Here is a 16,904-nt window from a genome sequence, read left to right on the forward strand (position 1 = left end):
AATTTAACTTTAACAAAGTAGTGTACACAGTCACAAGTTCACAACTCTTGGTGTCCTGATTCTCGCACGTGAGCGCGCACCTGTATGCGTGCGCGCCGCCGTTGCTGCGGAATTCATGGCTGTTGGAGGCTGAGGTCGGCCGATTAAGAAAATAATGAACAACAAATTTGACGCGTAAGTAATTTGAGATGTATTCACAATGCGCGGTGGAAAACGAAGGAATGTTCCCAAGTGCGTGGTGCAAATAACTTTTGACGAGTCTTGCGTTGTTAAATGAGAGGTGTGTTTGTTAAACGACAAATGCACGCTGTTAACCTATAAACGCACACGAGTGTCGGCTTTAATTTCCTATCCCTGTTTGGGACAACACATGTCACCCAAATTGAAGTATTTTGACATGTTATCATAGAGAACTTTCTCTGTTATTAGCTTTAGCTTAGCCCGGCTGTGCGTGCAGGCCGCAAATCCACGGTATAGTAGTTGTTGAGTGGCCGGGAAGTGCGTGCGCATGCTCGGCTCAAGCTTGACGGCCGTTGCGGCTTGAAAGACGGAACATGGAGCTTTGATGCGTGACGTGTGCTCACTGCTCTCGTTTTATTTATTAAATCACAATTTTTGATATTAAACGATTTGGTGCATTTGCAAACAGCTAAAATTATGTACAAAGCAAACTATAACCTGCTAGCCAAGAATGTACAACAATTATTCTCAACAAAGAAGGAGAAATATAACCTTAGAGTAAAATCTAATTTAAAACATTTGTATGCACGAACAACACTTAAAACCTTTAGCATATCAGTATGTGGAATTAAATTATGGAACGGATTAAGCAATTAAATCAAACAAAGCACCAATATGATTCAGTTTAAGAGACTGTTCAATCTACAAGGGTTCACAAAGTACACAGAACAATAATTATGATGAACTTTTTTTCCCTTTTTTTTTATTGAGACAAAGATTATTTGTGTATTTGATATTTGTATGCTTACTATGGTATATTATACATTTATTATTTATTTGTTCACTGTTCTGTTACAGACAACAAGGACATTGGATAAAATTGCTATGGTATGAAAAGGGGTAGGATTAAATAAGCTCTGTTCTTCCTACTCCTTTTCGGACGTGCTGTAATGAAACAACTGGAATTGTGTGATGCATTACATCATATCGTATGCATGTTCCACATAAACTGAAAACTGAAACTTAATGAAGGTGTGCACATGTACACTATGACAGGCATCACGTCTGCAGCTCCATTCGCAGTCTGTGACGCTTGAAATCATCATTAAATAACTACGGTTGGGAGTACAGTACTGTACATCATGGATAAATGAATATCTTGTTGAAATCATCAAAAACAAATAAGTATAATCAAAGCCATTGTTCCTAAATTAACATTGAATCAACTAGAACTTATATAATGTATTGCCACGACGGCGTCAATGGTGCAATTGGATGTTTACAGTATAACTTTTAAAGGGCTGAATATCCAACCCTTGGAAAGGTTTATTCTGTAGGATGTTGATAATGTCACTGTACACATATATTTGCATACAATAATACCTCAACATAGAGGTAATGATACCAAGTACAGGAGCGTATCTAGTCGATACTACTATGTCATCAGTGTGTGAATGTGTGTGTGTGAATGGGTGAATGTGGAAAATAGTGTCAAAGCGCTTTGAGTTCCTTAAAAAGGTAGAAAAGCGCTATACAAGTACGACCCATTTACCATTTACCATGATTACATCGATAGGTTTTATCGTCACAAAATCTTTTGTCTTTTTTCTTTAAAATTCATATGATATTAATTTCTACTTTTCAACTCAGGAAATACGTCCATGAACACACAAGAACTTAAATTATGGGCCTGGGCTTTTGTTGTTTTTTAGGCCCTTGATGGCTTTTCGAACCTCAGCAAAGGTAGGCGGGGAGTCCAGGTGGTCGACAGGGGGAGTAGTTGGGAAATTGGTGAAAATGTCCTGGTAAGAGGGATTTTCGGAGTTAAGGAGAGTGTTGAAATGTTCAGCCCATCTATTTAGGATCTGGGGTGTGTCCTTATAGACTCTATAAGGGTCTCAAACTCAATTTACCTCTGGGCCACTGGATGCAGAAACTGGGTGAGGCTGGGCCGCAAGAAAATATTTCTTAAAAAAATCTAACATGCACTTTTTGATGAATTCACCTTCTTTGAATGGCTATCCCGCCCTAGCAAATACTTGCCAACCCTCCCGATTTTTCCGGGAGACTCCCGAATTTCAAAACCCCTCCCGACAATCTCCCGGGGCAACCATTCCCCCGAATTTGTCCCGATTTTCACCCGGACAATAATATTAAGGGCGTGCCGTGATAGCACTGCCTTTAACGTCCTCTACAACCTGTCGTCGCGTCCGCTTTTTCACCATAAAAACAGCGTGCCGGCCCAGTCACATGTTGTATGCGGCTTCTACAGACACACGTAAGTGACTGCAAGGCATACTTGGTCAACAGCCATACAGGTCACACTAAGGGTAGAACATCCGCACCGTAACACAACATAAACACAACAGAACAAATACCCAGAACACCTTGCAGCCCTAACTCTTCCGGGCTGCAATATACACCCCCGCTACCACCAAACCCCGCCCCCCCAACCCCGCCCACCTCAATCGACGCACGGAGGGGGGGGCGGGGGGGTTTGATGTGTGGGGGCGCAGGGTTTATGATGTTTACGCCTGGTGTACCCAAGGGATTCCTCTGCTGCCTGATGGATGGCAGTCCTTAGGGAGTTTCAGTAGGTGTTGATGTCAGGGTCCAGGTGGGTGTCAGGGATTGCAGACAAATTTTCTGCAAGCTGTGCTCTGAGCTGGTCTACAGAGGGCTTGAATTTGAGTGCTTCAATGCTTCACAGTTGAGTCTCTTGTTTGGTGGTGTTTTCTTCAGTTGGGGGCGGACTTCCATCTGAAATTTGGCTGAGGAGGAGCAAAACACCTGCGCAGTGAATTGATTTAAGTGGTGGTAGAAGTGCGTAGTCTCTACCCACACTGTTTTGTCTTGGCCCCATGTGGCGTCCTCCAGTGGCATGAAAGGCTCATGACGACCTTCTGCCACATGGGGTTGCAGAGGACTGCCAGAGCACCGGTCTGTTGGTGACTGCCTAAAGCGGGTCCTCGCCAAAGATTTTTCATTAGGGGTTTTGTCCCGTAGCCTATAACCAAGTGGTTAGCCATTAGGCACTGGTCAGTCGGATGGTGGTAGCCTGGATGGAGGCTAAGCTATCCACCCCCGGGGGATCCTATGCTGTTTAGCCTGAGGCCGCAAGGCACACAGTTACCGGGGACTGCCACGAGGAGGCACAGCAAAGGCCTTGGTGACGGAGAGGCTATGTACTGGCGAGGAAACACTTACGCATTCTGCTTTTCCATCGCTTGGTTCTTGATTCAGCCAGCCAGCGGCAGTTCCTGGAAGCGAGAGGCAGCAAGCAGTAGGAATGCAACATAGCAAGCAGCAGACAGGCATGCAACTATGCTATCCAAGGATGGCTGCACTAGACGCATCACATCACCCTGCGGGTCATACCCGCTAGCCCCCATGTTTAAGAACAGCAAAGTGGAATGTAAACATTGCTTGTGTTTTAATATGACCATGTGACTTAATTTATGACTATGATCCATTTGGTGAGGTAAAATGTGAAGGTATGGCAAGACATCTGCAAAATATCAAGTGAAGTGCAGACTTAGAAGCGTTCTGAGAGAGTAGGTAAATAGTCCTGTTTTAGTTTAGATTTAACAAGCTAAAAATGCCTCTGTGATTTACCCTAAAACCAGACGAAAAGGGTTCATACAGATTGTTAGACGCTTAGTGTTCATTTAGCTGCTGGGCAACAATTTTTTAGAGTATTTTCGAGATAAAGGGAAGGTGGCACAACGGGCAGTAGTTTACTATGAGGTCAGGATCGAGGTTAGGTCTTTTGAGCAGAGGATGAATAACCACTTTTTTGAATGCTAGGGGAACAGTACCAGAGGTAAGTTAATTATATATAGCGCTGATGGTCCTAATATTACAAACAGCTCCTTGATAAGTTTCCCAGGAAGTGGGTCAAGTAAACATTTTGTTTGTTTTGTCCCATTTACAAGTCGCAGGAGTTCCTCCTAATGTTATTTCTTCAACGAGAGAGATTTTTTTGGAGGGCAATAAGGTATGGCAAGACATCTGCAAAATATAAAGTGAAGTGAGGAGTTAGAAGTCAGCGTTCTGAGAGAGTACGTAAATAGTCCTGCTTTAGTTTTAGTTTAGATTTAGCAAGCTAAAAATGCCTCTGGGTACTTTTTGCTAAAGTTGATAAAAGCCAAATGCCAAGTTTGTGTTTCTATGAAACCTAGTCTGAAAGATGACGACAGCGGCGACCACGACCAGGACCAAGGCTCACCGAAAGACAGCGAGAAGGAAAACAATGAAGACGAGGACCAGGAGCAGAACTCTACAAAGAAAAAGGTGAGCTTGTAGTGTCAAATAGCAATATACACTCATATGTGTTCAATACCACTTGAACTTTTGAACCCTCTGTAATAGATGGTGGTACCAGGGGCAGGTGAGCACCCTCTACAGTACAACTACACATTTTGGTACTCCAGACGAAACCCAGGTCGACCAGCCAGCACTCAGAGCTACGAGCAGAACATCAGACAGATTGGCAGCTTTGCCTCGGTTCGTCCTGTCTCTTTCGGGTATTAGTAGTTGACACCCCATGTATTTACACTTTTTAACACGTGGCACTAGGGTTGTACAGTATTGCGGTACTAATGAATCAAAAATAGTACTATACTCTGTTTGAAAAGTACCGGTTTGCCACATTTTTTTACAGGCATGACGGCGCGTCGTCGTCATGTTGTGACATTGCTGGTTTTACAAGCAGAGGAGCATGTTTGCCAGCGCACAATCACAGAGTACTTACAAGCAGACACAGTGTGTAGACAGAAAAGGGAGTAAAAAGTAAAGATAAAGGTGAAGGTATAACACTGAAATGCCCTCAGGAAGAGGTGCTTTAAAAACATGGCTGGCTAGCTAGCAGCTAATGTCCATCCGAAGTCGGCAGTGTTTTAGCGACTTCTAAATCACTAATCCTGGCCTGCATTGCGACAAATAAAGTAAGTTTCTTACAAGTATCATCCCGGCAGGACGAGGAATAGCTAAACATGCTTCACTACACACTGTAGGAGGATACAATAGCTCACCGGCAACACAATGTAAACAAATGCCACGGGTGGCTCTACACTTTGTCATCCACTGTAATGATACCAAGTAAAATAGCGTATCTAGTCAATAGTACAATGATTACATCAATATTTTTCATCGACACAAAATCTTTTTTCCTTTTTTAAAAATTCATATTGTTTATAAACTCAGGAAATATGTCCCTGGACACACGAGAACTTAAATTATGACCAATGTATGATCCTGTAACTACTTGGTATCAGATCGATACCTAAATGTGTGGTATCATCCAAAACTAATATAAAGCATCAAACAACAGAAGAACAAGTGATTAGTACATTTTAACAGAAGTGTATATAGATCATGCTGAAACAGAAAATAAGCAGATATTAACAGTAAATGAACAAGTAGATTAATAATCCATTTGTACAGCTTGTCCCTCATAATTTTGACAAAATAATAGAATCAATCAATCAATGTTTATTTATATAGCCCCAAATGTGAGTGTCTCAAAGGGCTGCACAAGCCACAACGACATCCTCGGTTCAAATCCCACATCAGGGCAAGGAAAACCTCAACCCAATGGGATAATGAGAAACCTTGGAGAGGACCGGGGCGACCGGTGCAATGGGCGTCGAGTGGATCTAGCATAATATTGTGAGAGTCCAGTCCACAGTGGATCTAACATACCGTAATTTCCGGACTATAAGCTGCTACTTTTTCCCCTCGTCTTGGTCCCTGCGGCTTATACAAGGGTGCGGCTTATTTACGGCCTGTTCTTCTCCGACACAGACAAAGAGGATTTCGGTGGTTTTAGTACGCAGGAGGAAGACGATGACACAATGATTAAAGACTGACTTTTCATATACCGGTAGGCTGGTTATTTTGATAACGTACAGGCGAGCACTTTGTATTACTTTGCACCGTTGTATTATTTGTACTCTGCACGAATGCTGTTCGCCATGTCAAAGATGTGAAAGTTTGATTGAATGATTGAAAGATTTATTGTTAATAAATGGGACGCTTTGCGTTCCCAAACAGTCATCTCTGTCCCGACAATCCCCTCCGTGGTAGCAGGAACCCCTATATACTACGGTAATTACACATCAAAACCCTGCGGCTTATAGTCGGGTGCGGCTTATATATGGAGCAATCTGTATTTTCCCCTAAATTTAGCTGGTGCGGCTTATAGTCAGGTGCGGCTTATGGTCCGGAAATTACGGTAATAGTGAGAGTCCAGTCCATAGTGGGGCCAGCAGGAGATCATCTTGAGTGGAGATAGGTCAGCAGCGCAGAGATGTCCACAACCGATGCACAGGCGAGTGGTCCACCCCGGGTCCCGACTTTGGACAGCCAGCATTTCATCCGTGGCCACCGAACCTGTGCCCCCCCCCCACCACGAGGGAGAGGGGGGCAGAGCAGAAAAGAAACGGCAGCTCAACTGCTCTAAAAGGGGGGTCTATTTTAAGGCTAGAGTATAAAAATTAGTTTTAAGATGGGACTTAAATGCTTCTACTGAGGTAGCATCTCTGACTGTTACCGGGAGGGCATTCCAGAGTACTGGAGCCCGAATAGAAAACGCTCTATAGCCCGCAGACTTTTTTTGGGCTCTGGGATTCACTAATAAGCCGGAGTTCTTTGAACACAGATTTATTGCCGGGACATATGGTACAATACAATCAGCAAGATAGGATAAAACTAGACCGTGTAGTATTTTATACGTAAGTAGTAAAAACTTCATCTTAAGTGCACAGGAAGCCAGTGCAGGTGAGCCAGTATAGGCGTAATATGATCAAACTTTCTTGTTCTTGTTAAACGTCTAGCAGCCGCATTTTGTACCAACTGTAATCTTTTAATGCTAGACATAGGGAGACCCGGAAATAGTATGTTACAGTAGTCGAGACGAGACGTAACGAACAAATAAATAATGATCTCAGCTTCGCTAGTGGACAAAAAGGAACACATTTTAGCGATATTACGGATATGAAAGAAGGCCGTTTTAGTAACACTCTTGATGTGTGACTCAAACGAGAGAGTTGGGTCAAAGATAATACCCAGATTCTTTACCGAGTCGCCTTGTGTAATTGTTTGGTTGTCAAATGTTAAGGTGGTATTATTAAATCGATGTCGGTGTCCAGCAGGACCGATAATCAGCATTTCCGTTTTCTTAGCGTTGAGTTGCAAAAAGTTAGCAGACATCCATTGTTTAATTTCATTAAGACACGCCTCCAGCTGACTACAATCTGGCGTATTGGTCAGCTTTAGGGGCATGTTGAGTTGGGTGTCATCAGCATAACAGTGAAAGCTAACACCGTATTTGTGTATGATGTCACTTAGCGGCAGCATGTACATGCTGAAGAGTGCAGGGCCAAGAACCGAACACTGTGGAACCCCACACGTTACCTTAACATTGTCCGAGGTCACGTTGTTATGGGAGACGCACTGTATCCTGTCAGTAAGATAAGAGTTGAACCAAGACAAGGCTAAGTCTGACATACCAATACGTGTTTTGATACGCTCTAATAAAATATTATGATCAATGGTATCAAAAGCAGCGCTAAGATCAAGAAGCAGCAACATAGATGACGCATCAGCATCCATCGTTAGCAATAGATCATTTGTCATTTTTGCGAGGGCTGTCTCCGTAGAGTGATTTGCCCTGAAACCGGATTTAAAGGGTTCACAGAGCTTGTTAGACGTTAAGTGTTCATTTAGCTGCTGTGCAACAATTTTTTCGAGGATTTTCTAAATAAACGGAAGGTGGGACACCGGTCGGTAGTTTACCATGAGGTCAGGATCGAGGTTAGGTCTTTTGAGCAGAGGATGAATAACCGCTTTTTTGAATGCTAGGGGAACAGTGCCAGAGGAAAGTGATAAGTTTATAATATTTAGCACTGATGGACCTAATATTACAAAAAGCTTCTTGATAAGTTTCCCAGGAAGTGGGTCAAGTAAACATGTTGTTTGTTTTATCCCACTTACACGCCGTAGCAATTCCTCTAATGTTATTTCATCAAAAAGAGAGACTATTTTGGAGGGCAATATCCGTCATATATACAATCGTATCTGTGTTAATAGAACCCAGTTGTAGCTGGGATGCCTTGTCTTTAATCTCCTTTCTAATGAGTTGAATTTTCTTATTAAAGAATTATTATAAGAATGATAAACGACACAATATGTTATTGCATACGTCAGCAGACTAATTAGGAGCCTTTGTTTGTTTACTTTCTACTTAAAGAAAAGTTGTCTAGTATGTTAACTATTGTATTTAAGGACAAAATTGCAAAAGGAAACATATGATTAATGTACCCTAAGATTTTTGTTTAAAATAAAGCCAATAATGCAATCTTTTGTGGTCCTCTTAATATAGAAAAGTATCGAAATACATTTGGTACCAGTACCGGTACCAAAATATTGGTATCGGGACGACATGTTACTCTTTGGCAGCATAATTCTCCGATTTCTTTGGACTATTCCTTTTCCTTGAGTATTGGTCCTTTCAATGAGTGCTGTCAAACTGAAGAATATTATTCCATATTGTTAGAAAAATGTATGCCGTATGCATTAATACAATGTGCCAGGTCCTTTCTGCAGTTCAGCCATGATATGAGAAAAGATGGTCTGGAGTGCATTTACTGGGGGATGGTATCAACTTATTATATCAACTTTTATTTCATCCCGTGACGCTGAACATTTTCTCCCCAAGGTGGAGCAGTTCTGGCGTTTCTACAGTCACATGATCCGACCAGGCGACATAACGGGCCACAGTGACTTCCATCTCTTCAAAGAAGGCATTAAACCCATGTGGGAGGTGAGCATCTCAGCGTGTAGCGTCGATCACGGTATGATCTTCTACGGCGTCTTTTTGATGGTACGATTCTGTGCAGGACGATGCCAACAAGATGGGCGGGAGGTGTATCATCCGTCTGAGGAAAGGCTTGGCGTCGCGCTGCTGGGAGAACCTGATCCTGGCAATGCTGGGAGAGCAGTTCATGGTCGGAGAGGAGATCTGCGGCGCCGTCGTGTCCGTCAGGTTCCAGGTAGACACACGTGGCCGCAGTATTATAGGAAGAGTGTGACGCTCCTAAAAACAAATCACCTTTTTGGACCCACCCAGGAGGACATTATTTCCATCTGGAACAAAACAGCCGGCGACCGGTCTACCACGACCCGCATCAGAGATACACTGCGACGAGTCCTCAACCTTCCCCCCAACACCTTAATGGAATACAAGACACACAACGATAGCATTAAGTATGTAAGTCACTTCCTGTTTCGTTCTCTCTTACATACTCCTACTGTAAATACTTGATCTCACCACCAAAGTGAGTGCAGCCCTCACATTTCAGCAAGCATATTAATTACAGAATATTTTCTCCTGGGAAAATTATACCTCCATATTTGTCAAAGCAGTCAGTGTAGTAATAGGTCAACACACTAGTGCTGCAACCAACCAACGATTATTCTGATAGTCGATTAGTCAACGATTATCTCAACGCACAGGTGTCAAACTCAAGGCCTGCGGGCCAGATCTGGCCCTCCACGTCATTTTATATGGCCCGCAAAAGCCTGGAAATAATTTGTGTCAATTAAATACCTTATATTTTCTTTCTTATTTCCTTACTAAAGGTATTGGTTGTTTTTTTTCCATTTTGACAGGAAAAAAAATAGTGTCCAATATTGCAACAAATATTAACTTATCTAACTTTTATATTAAAAATTCAAATAAATACTTAATTATCTGCTTAACTTATGATTGCAAAGTAAGTTATCCATCAAACTATAAAAGTGACCAATAGATTTTACTGTAAATTTACGGAGGTTTTTACAGCATGTTACTGTAAGTTGAAAAAAACCAACCAAGGTTAGTTTTTTTTTTCAGGAAAATTCTGTCAACTGAGCTGTCAATTTATTTTTTTTTACCGTAAAATCCACGGTTGATGTTTTTACGTTGTATTACTGTAAATGTATTAACGGTACCACATTTTATTATGGTAAAAAACTGGCAGCTGAGTTGCCAAAATAAAATATATATATATTTTTCTATTTAAAGTAATATGTTGTAAAAAAAAAAACCCCAAAAAACATATATTTTACAGTAAAAGTCTGGCAACTAAGCTGCCATTTTTTTCCGTGAAAACAGTAATAAAATCCGCAGATTTTTATTTACACTGTACGTTAAAAAAAAAGTAAAATAATCAAATTCATAGGCAAATTCATAAATTATTTACTGTCACAAGCGGCCCTCTATAATGGCAGCCATGACTGCGGTGTGGCCCTCAATGAAAATAAGTTTGACACCCCTGCTAGTTGAATAATTAGATAATAAAGCGAACACATTTTTAATGGCTCTAATTTTTCCATCGACTTCTGCAGCCTAAGTTATTTTAGGCAAGTGCTTACGAACAACAAAGATGACTAATTATTTCATAAATATTAATTTATACTGTATCTGTGCTGCTCATTAAGCTGTTACAAAAATTAACATGACTAATAAAATGTTGTATATTTAAAAGAAAGGAAAGGCAAAGTGCTAAAAAACAATCAACCTTGTATATGTATTTTAAAAAAACAGTTAAAATAGCAGCAATGAAAACAAACAACAAAACACAATCTAACTTCCTCAAAAAGAAAAGCATTTTGTGATGTTTAAAAAAACTGCACGCTGGTATATTGACTATTGATTAACTATTGGCAGTTTTAGCACTCCAGTAGACTCAATGTGTAGAATTCTATCTTTGAATAATTAAGAAAATATTAGCTATTAAATGTTATGTTTAATCTAAGTATACCTCTACATTTTGTGTGTGTGTGTGTGTGTGTGTGTGTGTGTGTGTGTGTGTGTGTGTGTGTGTGTGTGTGTGTGTGTGTGTGTGTGTGTGTGTGTGTGTGTGTGTGTGTGTGTGTGTGTGTGTGTGTGTGTGTGTGTGTGTGTGTGTGTGTGTGTTTTCAGCATTGCAAATTGACGCTGCTTTAAAAAGTACTTGAATTGATGGCGACAATGTTCAGCTGGCTGACTTTGGCTAAAGTTGTAGTTATTTATCTCATTCTTGTTAGCTAGCCGGCAAGGTAGAAGCTAACACTCTTACCGAGGTTGAGACCGCATCCTCCCCCTAAATGTCCGACATCATGTCTCCGCTTTAAATGCTTGACTAGGTCCTAGGTCCGCGTCGCCGGCGACGCAGAACGCAGAGCTGGGATTGGTCAGTTTTTGCCGAGGAGGATACCTGAACACAGGCAAACAGACTCTGTGCTTAAAATGCTCAAATGATTGTATGAAATAGGGCTGGGCGATATGGACAAAAATGTATATCTCGATATATTTTACTTAAACTCGATATTCGATATATATATATCGATATATTTTCCCGTGAAAATATATCGGCACGCACGTCTTGAAAGGGGAGGGGGGGGTTTAATAACCCATGGAGTGTTGCGGGGGAGAACAAGTAACACAACAAATAAGCGGCGTTTGGTCATTTCAACGTGAAATAAATTATAACGATATTACGATATTTTCTTAATTCATCTTGTTTGAAAATATACCTAGTCAACTACAGCTGCAGTTGCTCCTTCTGGTGACACTGCCTCTTAGTGTTTTGGAAGAGAATTACACCTCTGGTGCCACACCCCATGGAAGAACTATAAATCACACAAGACACCGTCAGGGGGGACGCAAGCTACGTGACGCAAGAGTATATTCCAGGCTTTAGAATGTGACTCCTGCTGTGCAGCAAGTCAAGTGGAAGGTTCCGCCTCCCCAACAATGTTTCGCCCTGCTTTCTTGTCTGCAGGCGCCTAAATGAAGTGTTCACCCACAGAGAAATGGTTCGCACACAGAGGCATATTTGGCGCTAAGTAATGGTTCGTAAACCGAAAAGTTAGAAAAATAGAGGGTCGTAAATTGAGGTTCCACTTAACTATTCTTAACTAGTACTCTAAGGCAGAGAATTCACCAAAGCTTCACAGTTTGTGACAGGAGTCCTCTTCCACTCCCTCATGATCAAGTTGATGTTAGACACGTTTTGCTCAAGGACGCCCCACAGGTGCTCAATTGGGTTCAGGTCTGCTGCTCCATCAGATTCACCTTGGTGAGGTACTTGTCATTTTAAAGGTGCGTTTGGGCTCATTGATCATGTTGCAAACCCTTCATGCGGCCTAGTTTTCAAGGGAGGAGCTCATGCTCCGCTTCACAATGGCGAATGCTTCACATTACTGTACATGCCGGAATATTTATTTCCCTCTGTAAACCGCAGCTCCCCAGTGCTGACAGCACTCATGCAGCCCCAGATCATGATGCTACCACCACTTGGATTGTCTAATAGGCAAGATACAATTATCTTGCACTTGTGCTGTCAGCTATTTAGACAACAATTGTGTGTTGGCATATTTCTTAGGTATATCAAAGTTTCATTTCTGTAGCATTCTAATAAGAAGTTATACTGTCATAAAAATAGTTCCTGAAATGTGCACTCTTGTCACTTTTACCCTAAACCAGGGTATCCGCTTAAATCCAATAATTTGAATTTAAGGCCTTAAAATGTCTAAAATTCTCCTAAAATCTCATAAATGGTCTTAAATACGATTTTGAAAGGTCTTAAAAATCTATTGACGTTACTTTTATTTAAAACAGGCATTAACTTCAGTCTTGCTTTGAAATGTTTCGATTTTTGAGCACGCTACAACGTAACTACACAGCAGAACTAACTGTGCTGCCCGCTCAGAATTTATGGAACACCAGCAGCTATTACTGTGTGCTCACAGCTGTGTGTTGACAGTTTAGTTAGCATAGCAGCGGACAAAACTTAACGAAAGACCACAGCAAAGCCTAATGACTTGCATAAGATGGGTAAGTAAAAGTCAAACGATTTGTGTCTCCTGAACAATCAATGCAATGCATGGTTGAAGCCGGTGCATGGAAACTTATAAAGTGTTTAGTACCCAGATGTGCAGCCATCAAGGAGGTAAGTGTATGTAAACATGGCGGTGAAAGTGAATGGAATGATCATGGAAAAGTCAAAAATCCGGGATAAGTCTGTGTCAAAAGATGCTGAAACGCCACAAACACTTGCACAACTTTACAATGATAAACGTAACAAAGGAGTGTTATGTCAATTGCCAAAGGAGATCACTGAGATGTTTAGTAGTGAAATCTTACTATGACATACAGTAAGCAAACACTAAAAATGTATCTGTGTTAGTTTTGTACTCAACAGTAAAACTATAAAAAAACATAATTCTCTTATATTATTTATATTATTTTTTCCAATAATTTCAGGTCAGCTTCTCATGCCTAATCACTGTGTATTAGCAATGTTTTCAAAAAAGTCACAAAAAACAGGTCAAAATGTATCCATACACAGCAGATACAAAATGAGCCCAGCACATTTGAATGTTATCCACATGATTCACATCCAAATTCTGTTTGAGGCTTGCAAACCATAATGGCCTTCCTTCTTTTTAGACAATCACACTGTCTGCACACATTGTTTTTCACAACTTTGTGCAGATACAGTAGTATTGTAGATGTTTTTATCTGTTTGCTACATTCTGACAGCCGAAAAAAAACATTACCAAAGTTAAGCATTTAGCTTTAGCAGAGATGCTAACAGTTCTTTTCACAGACAATTATATTGTTGTGATTTTCTCTACCATTGCTGATGTTGATGAAAACACTTGATATGAAGCACACTGCACCTTTTGCAAGAAAACACTACTATGGCAAATCTAAAAAAATTGGCTGTTGGCTGAAGCTCCTGGTGTATTTAGTTAGCTTAACCATTTTGTTTTCCAATGTGAAAAAGCAGTGAATGAATTCATGTACCGGAACTTGAAATTCATTCTTGGCCTCTGATTTTACTTTGTCGTCGTATTTTTTGTCTGTATGGATGTGAAAAGGTCTTAAATTACTTTCAAGATGGTCTTAAAAAGTCTTAAATTTGACATGTTGAAACCTGCAGAGACCCTGGGGACTGATAATCTGTCACTTTTTTGCAGAGCCTGGGAAGACTTCCATGGTCTGATGAATCCTAGCGGCGGACGTTAGCCCCCGCAAAGACGCCACAGACCTCTGCAAGGTTCGGAACCGGTCCCCTTGACACCTGCTGATCCATTTGATGTTTCATCACTACAAGCGTCCTTGTCGCCTCCTACTGCAGGTGTGTTTTTACAGGTGACGTTGCTGTGGGCGCAAGAAGCCCCTGAGGGGGGGTCGATAACCTCTGCGTGGATTGACCCAAGCAAGCGACAAGAGACGAGAAAAGCGTTCCTTTGTTGTGTCAGCTTGGAGACGAGCAGAAAGCCCTTTGAGCAGAAGACAAGGCGAGGGGAGCATTATTTTTAACCTGGAAGCCTCAAGTGTATTTTTTACTTTTATAGCAAGTTATAATTCAAGAGTGGATTAATGACGTTTGCCAATTTGGTCTAAACGTGGCTAAATGCATCAACTTGAATCTACTGAAGGTGGGAGTTTCATCAAAATACTTTGTTTTGGGACTCAACAAAGGCTTTTACCTACAATTCCTCTAATCATTTCCAACTTTTTTTTACTGTTCCTGTGTAAAAGTTATCTGTAAAAGCAGATCAATTAGAAAAAATAATGACATCGGTCTCCTCTGAAAACTTAAGTGGGAACCCAAAGGAGGAGCATCCCAATGTGGGGCGGACATACACCTGGCATGAGTGGACCGCCACGCTGCCTGTATCACTGTGCCTCACGCCAACTATGTTCCCTAACTGTCAGTCTGGCCTTCACCCGCTAGTCCAAGGAATGGACTACTATGCTTTAAAGTCCTCAACTGGCAGGCGTAAAGACTATCTGCTATTTTGTAGTACAAGTAATGAAGCTGGGCTTGGAGTCAACGTCACCCATTGGAAGCTTGCTGGGGAAGCATCTGTCGTTCGTTGGCAAGCTGCTAACACCACTCATGTCTGGAAGAGTGTGTGTGTGTGCGTGTGCGTGTTCGGCATGGTTGGATATTTGCTTGATGGATAATAGCAATAAATGAAAAATATGTAGCTGCTGCTAATCTGTCTCAGTCAAATATGTAGATTGTCAAAAAGTTCCATATAGTAAACTGCTAGTTGTCAAAACAACTTGCAAAAACGTATTTATTTGGTCTGAATTTAGGTGCTAAATTTGAATAACTTATATGAAAAAAGATTTACCTGTATATTTCATTAAGTTGATACATATAAGACACATTAAATATGTTTAGAATGTGATATAATAAAAAAAGATACTGTCTCATGATATGAGTTGAAAATGTTTAATTTTTTAAAACAACATATTTCATTTGACCCATAATGACGTCTTCAGCTCATCTCAAAGAACATGTAATTCTGTGGAGAGATCAAAGAACAGTGTTATACAATTTAATGCAGTAATGTTTCTTTCAAACTTTTTTTAACTATACATACAGTGCACCCGGAAAGTAATCACAGTGCTTCACTTTTTACACATTTTATGTTACAGCTTTATTCCAAAATGAAATAAATTCATGTTTGTCCTCAAAATTGTGCACTCTATACCCCATAATGACAATGTGAAAAGTTGTTGTTGTTTTTTTTGAAATGTTGAACATTTATAATAAATAAAAAACAAAGAAATCATATGTACATACTGTAAGTATTCACATCCTTTGCCATGAAGCTTAAAAGTGAGCTCAGGTGCATCCTGTTTCAACTGATCCTTGAGATGTTCCTACAGCTTAATTGGACTCCACCTGTGGTTGGACATGATTTGGAAAGGCACACACCTGTCTACATATAAGGTCCCACTCTTGACAGTGCAATGGCGGAGCACAAACGAAGAATAAGGTCAAAGGAATTGTCTGTAGACGTCCTGGACAGGCCTGTCTGGAGGCACAAATCTGAGGAAGTGTACAGAAAAATATCTGCTGCCTTGAATGTCCCAATGAGCACAGTGGCCTCCATCATCTGTAAATGGAAGGAGTTTGGAACTACTAGGACATTTCCTAGAGCTGGCTGGCTGTTAAAACTGAAGGGCCCTAGTCATGGAGGTGACCAAGAACCGATGGTCACTCAGTCAGAGCTACAGCATTCCTCTGTAGAGAGAGGAGCACCTTCCAGAAAGACAACTATCTCTGCAGCAAACCACCAAATCAGGCATGTATTGTACAAAATAATTTCGCAACTTATATTCAATTGAATAGACTGCAAAGACAAGATATTTAATGTTCCAACTGAGAAACTTAATTTTTTTGGGCAAATAATCATTAACTTAGAATTTAATGGTAGCAACACATTGCAAAAAAGTTGTCACAGGGGCATTTTTACCACTGTGTTACATGGCCTTTCCTTTTAACAACACTAAGTAAACGTTTGGGAACTGAGGAGACACATTTTTGAAGCTTTTCAGGTGGAATTATTTCCCATTCTTGCTTGATGTACAGCTTAAGTTGTTAATCAGCTTCACTGTTATTTGTCAATAGATATAAAAGTTAGTGTTAAGGATGTTTTATATACAGTATATGTGCCTGCGATTGGCCATGCTAATTTGAGTTAGCTTGTCTATGAGCTAGTCCATTGTACGTTAGCATTATGCTGGCGGCATTACAGCTCAACCTTCCTCCTGCATAATTGTATTTCTTTTTTCAGTTTATTCCAAATTATATATTTAATCTAACGCGATTCCTACATGTATGTGCACTTCATGTGTACATTTAATGTACTTTTATGAGTGTGATTAG

At 40.7% G+C, this 16,904-nt stretch overlaps 2 protein-coding genes across 6 annotated transcripts in view; one reads left to right on the plus strand and one right to left on the minus strand.

Moving 5' to 3' along the window:
• Positions 1 to 15,778, plus strand: eif4e2 (eukaryotic translation initiation factor 4E family member 2). 3 transcript variants are annotated; one of them, XM_062022777.1, is made up of 8 exons: positions 1 to 174; positions 4,362 to 4,473; positions 4,552 to 4,686; positions 8,900 to 9,004; positions 9,081 to 9,233; positions 9,311 to 9,451; positions 14,191 to 14,270; positions 14,366 to 15,778. In XM_062022777.1, the coding sequence occupies exons 1-7, from the start codon at positions 155 to 157 to the stop codon at positions 14,224 to 14,226; spliced, it is 702 nt and encodes a 233-aa protein (XP_061878761.1). In that variant the 5' UTR covers positions 1 to 154; the 3' UTR covers positions 14,227 to 14,270; positions 14,366 to 15,778. The 3 variants fall into 3 exon arrangements, with proteins under 3 accessions (XP_061878761.1, XP_061878759.1, XP_061878760.1); XM_062022775.1 differs by having other exon boundaries at positions 2 to 174; positions 9,311 to 9,447; positions 14,352 to 15,777; XM_062022776.1 differs by having other exon boundaries at positions 3 to 174; positions 14,352 to 15,777.
• The window catches only part of LOC133630922 (phospholipid scramblase 2), a 14,962-nt gene continuing 13,508 nt past the window's right edge, over positions 15,451 to 16,904 (minus strand). For all 3 annotated transcript variants that reach the window (XM_062022774.1, XM_062022772.1, XM_062022771.1), the window contains one exon: positions 15,451 to 15,534. In XM_062022774.1, coding sequence (XP_061878758.1) covers positions 15,508 to 15,534 — 27 coding nt within the window. In that variant the 3' untranslated portion in view covers positions 15,451 to 15,507. The remainder of the gene's footprint in view (positions 15,535 to 16,904) is intronic.

The sequence above is a fragment of the Entelurus aequoreus genome, linkage group LG16 (genome assembly GCF_033978785.1).
Source record: "Entelurus aequoreus isolate RoL-2023_Sb linkage group LG16, RoL_Eaeq_v1.1, whole genome shotgun sequence".
NCBI classification, from domain to species: Eukaryota; Metazoa; Chordata; class Actinopteri; order Syngnathiformes; family Syngnathidae; genus Entelurus; species Entelurus aequoreus.

Coding starts and splice junctions, on each gene's coding strand:
- eif4e2 (XM_062022775.1), top strand. CDS start 155: ATGAACAACAAATTTGACGC. Junction 175..4,361: donor ATGAACAACAAATTTGACGC/GTAAGTAATTTG, acceptor TATGAAACCTAG/TCTGAAAGATGACGACAGCG. Junction 9,234..9,310: donor TCGTGTCCGTCAGGTTCCAG/GTAGACACACGT, acceptor GGACCCACCCAG/GAGGACATTATTTCCATCTG.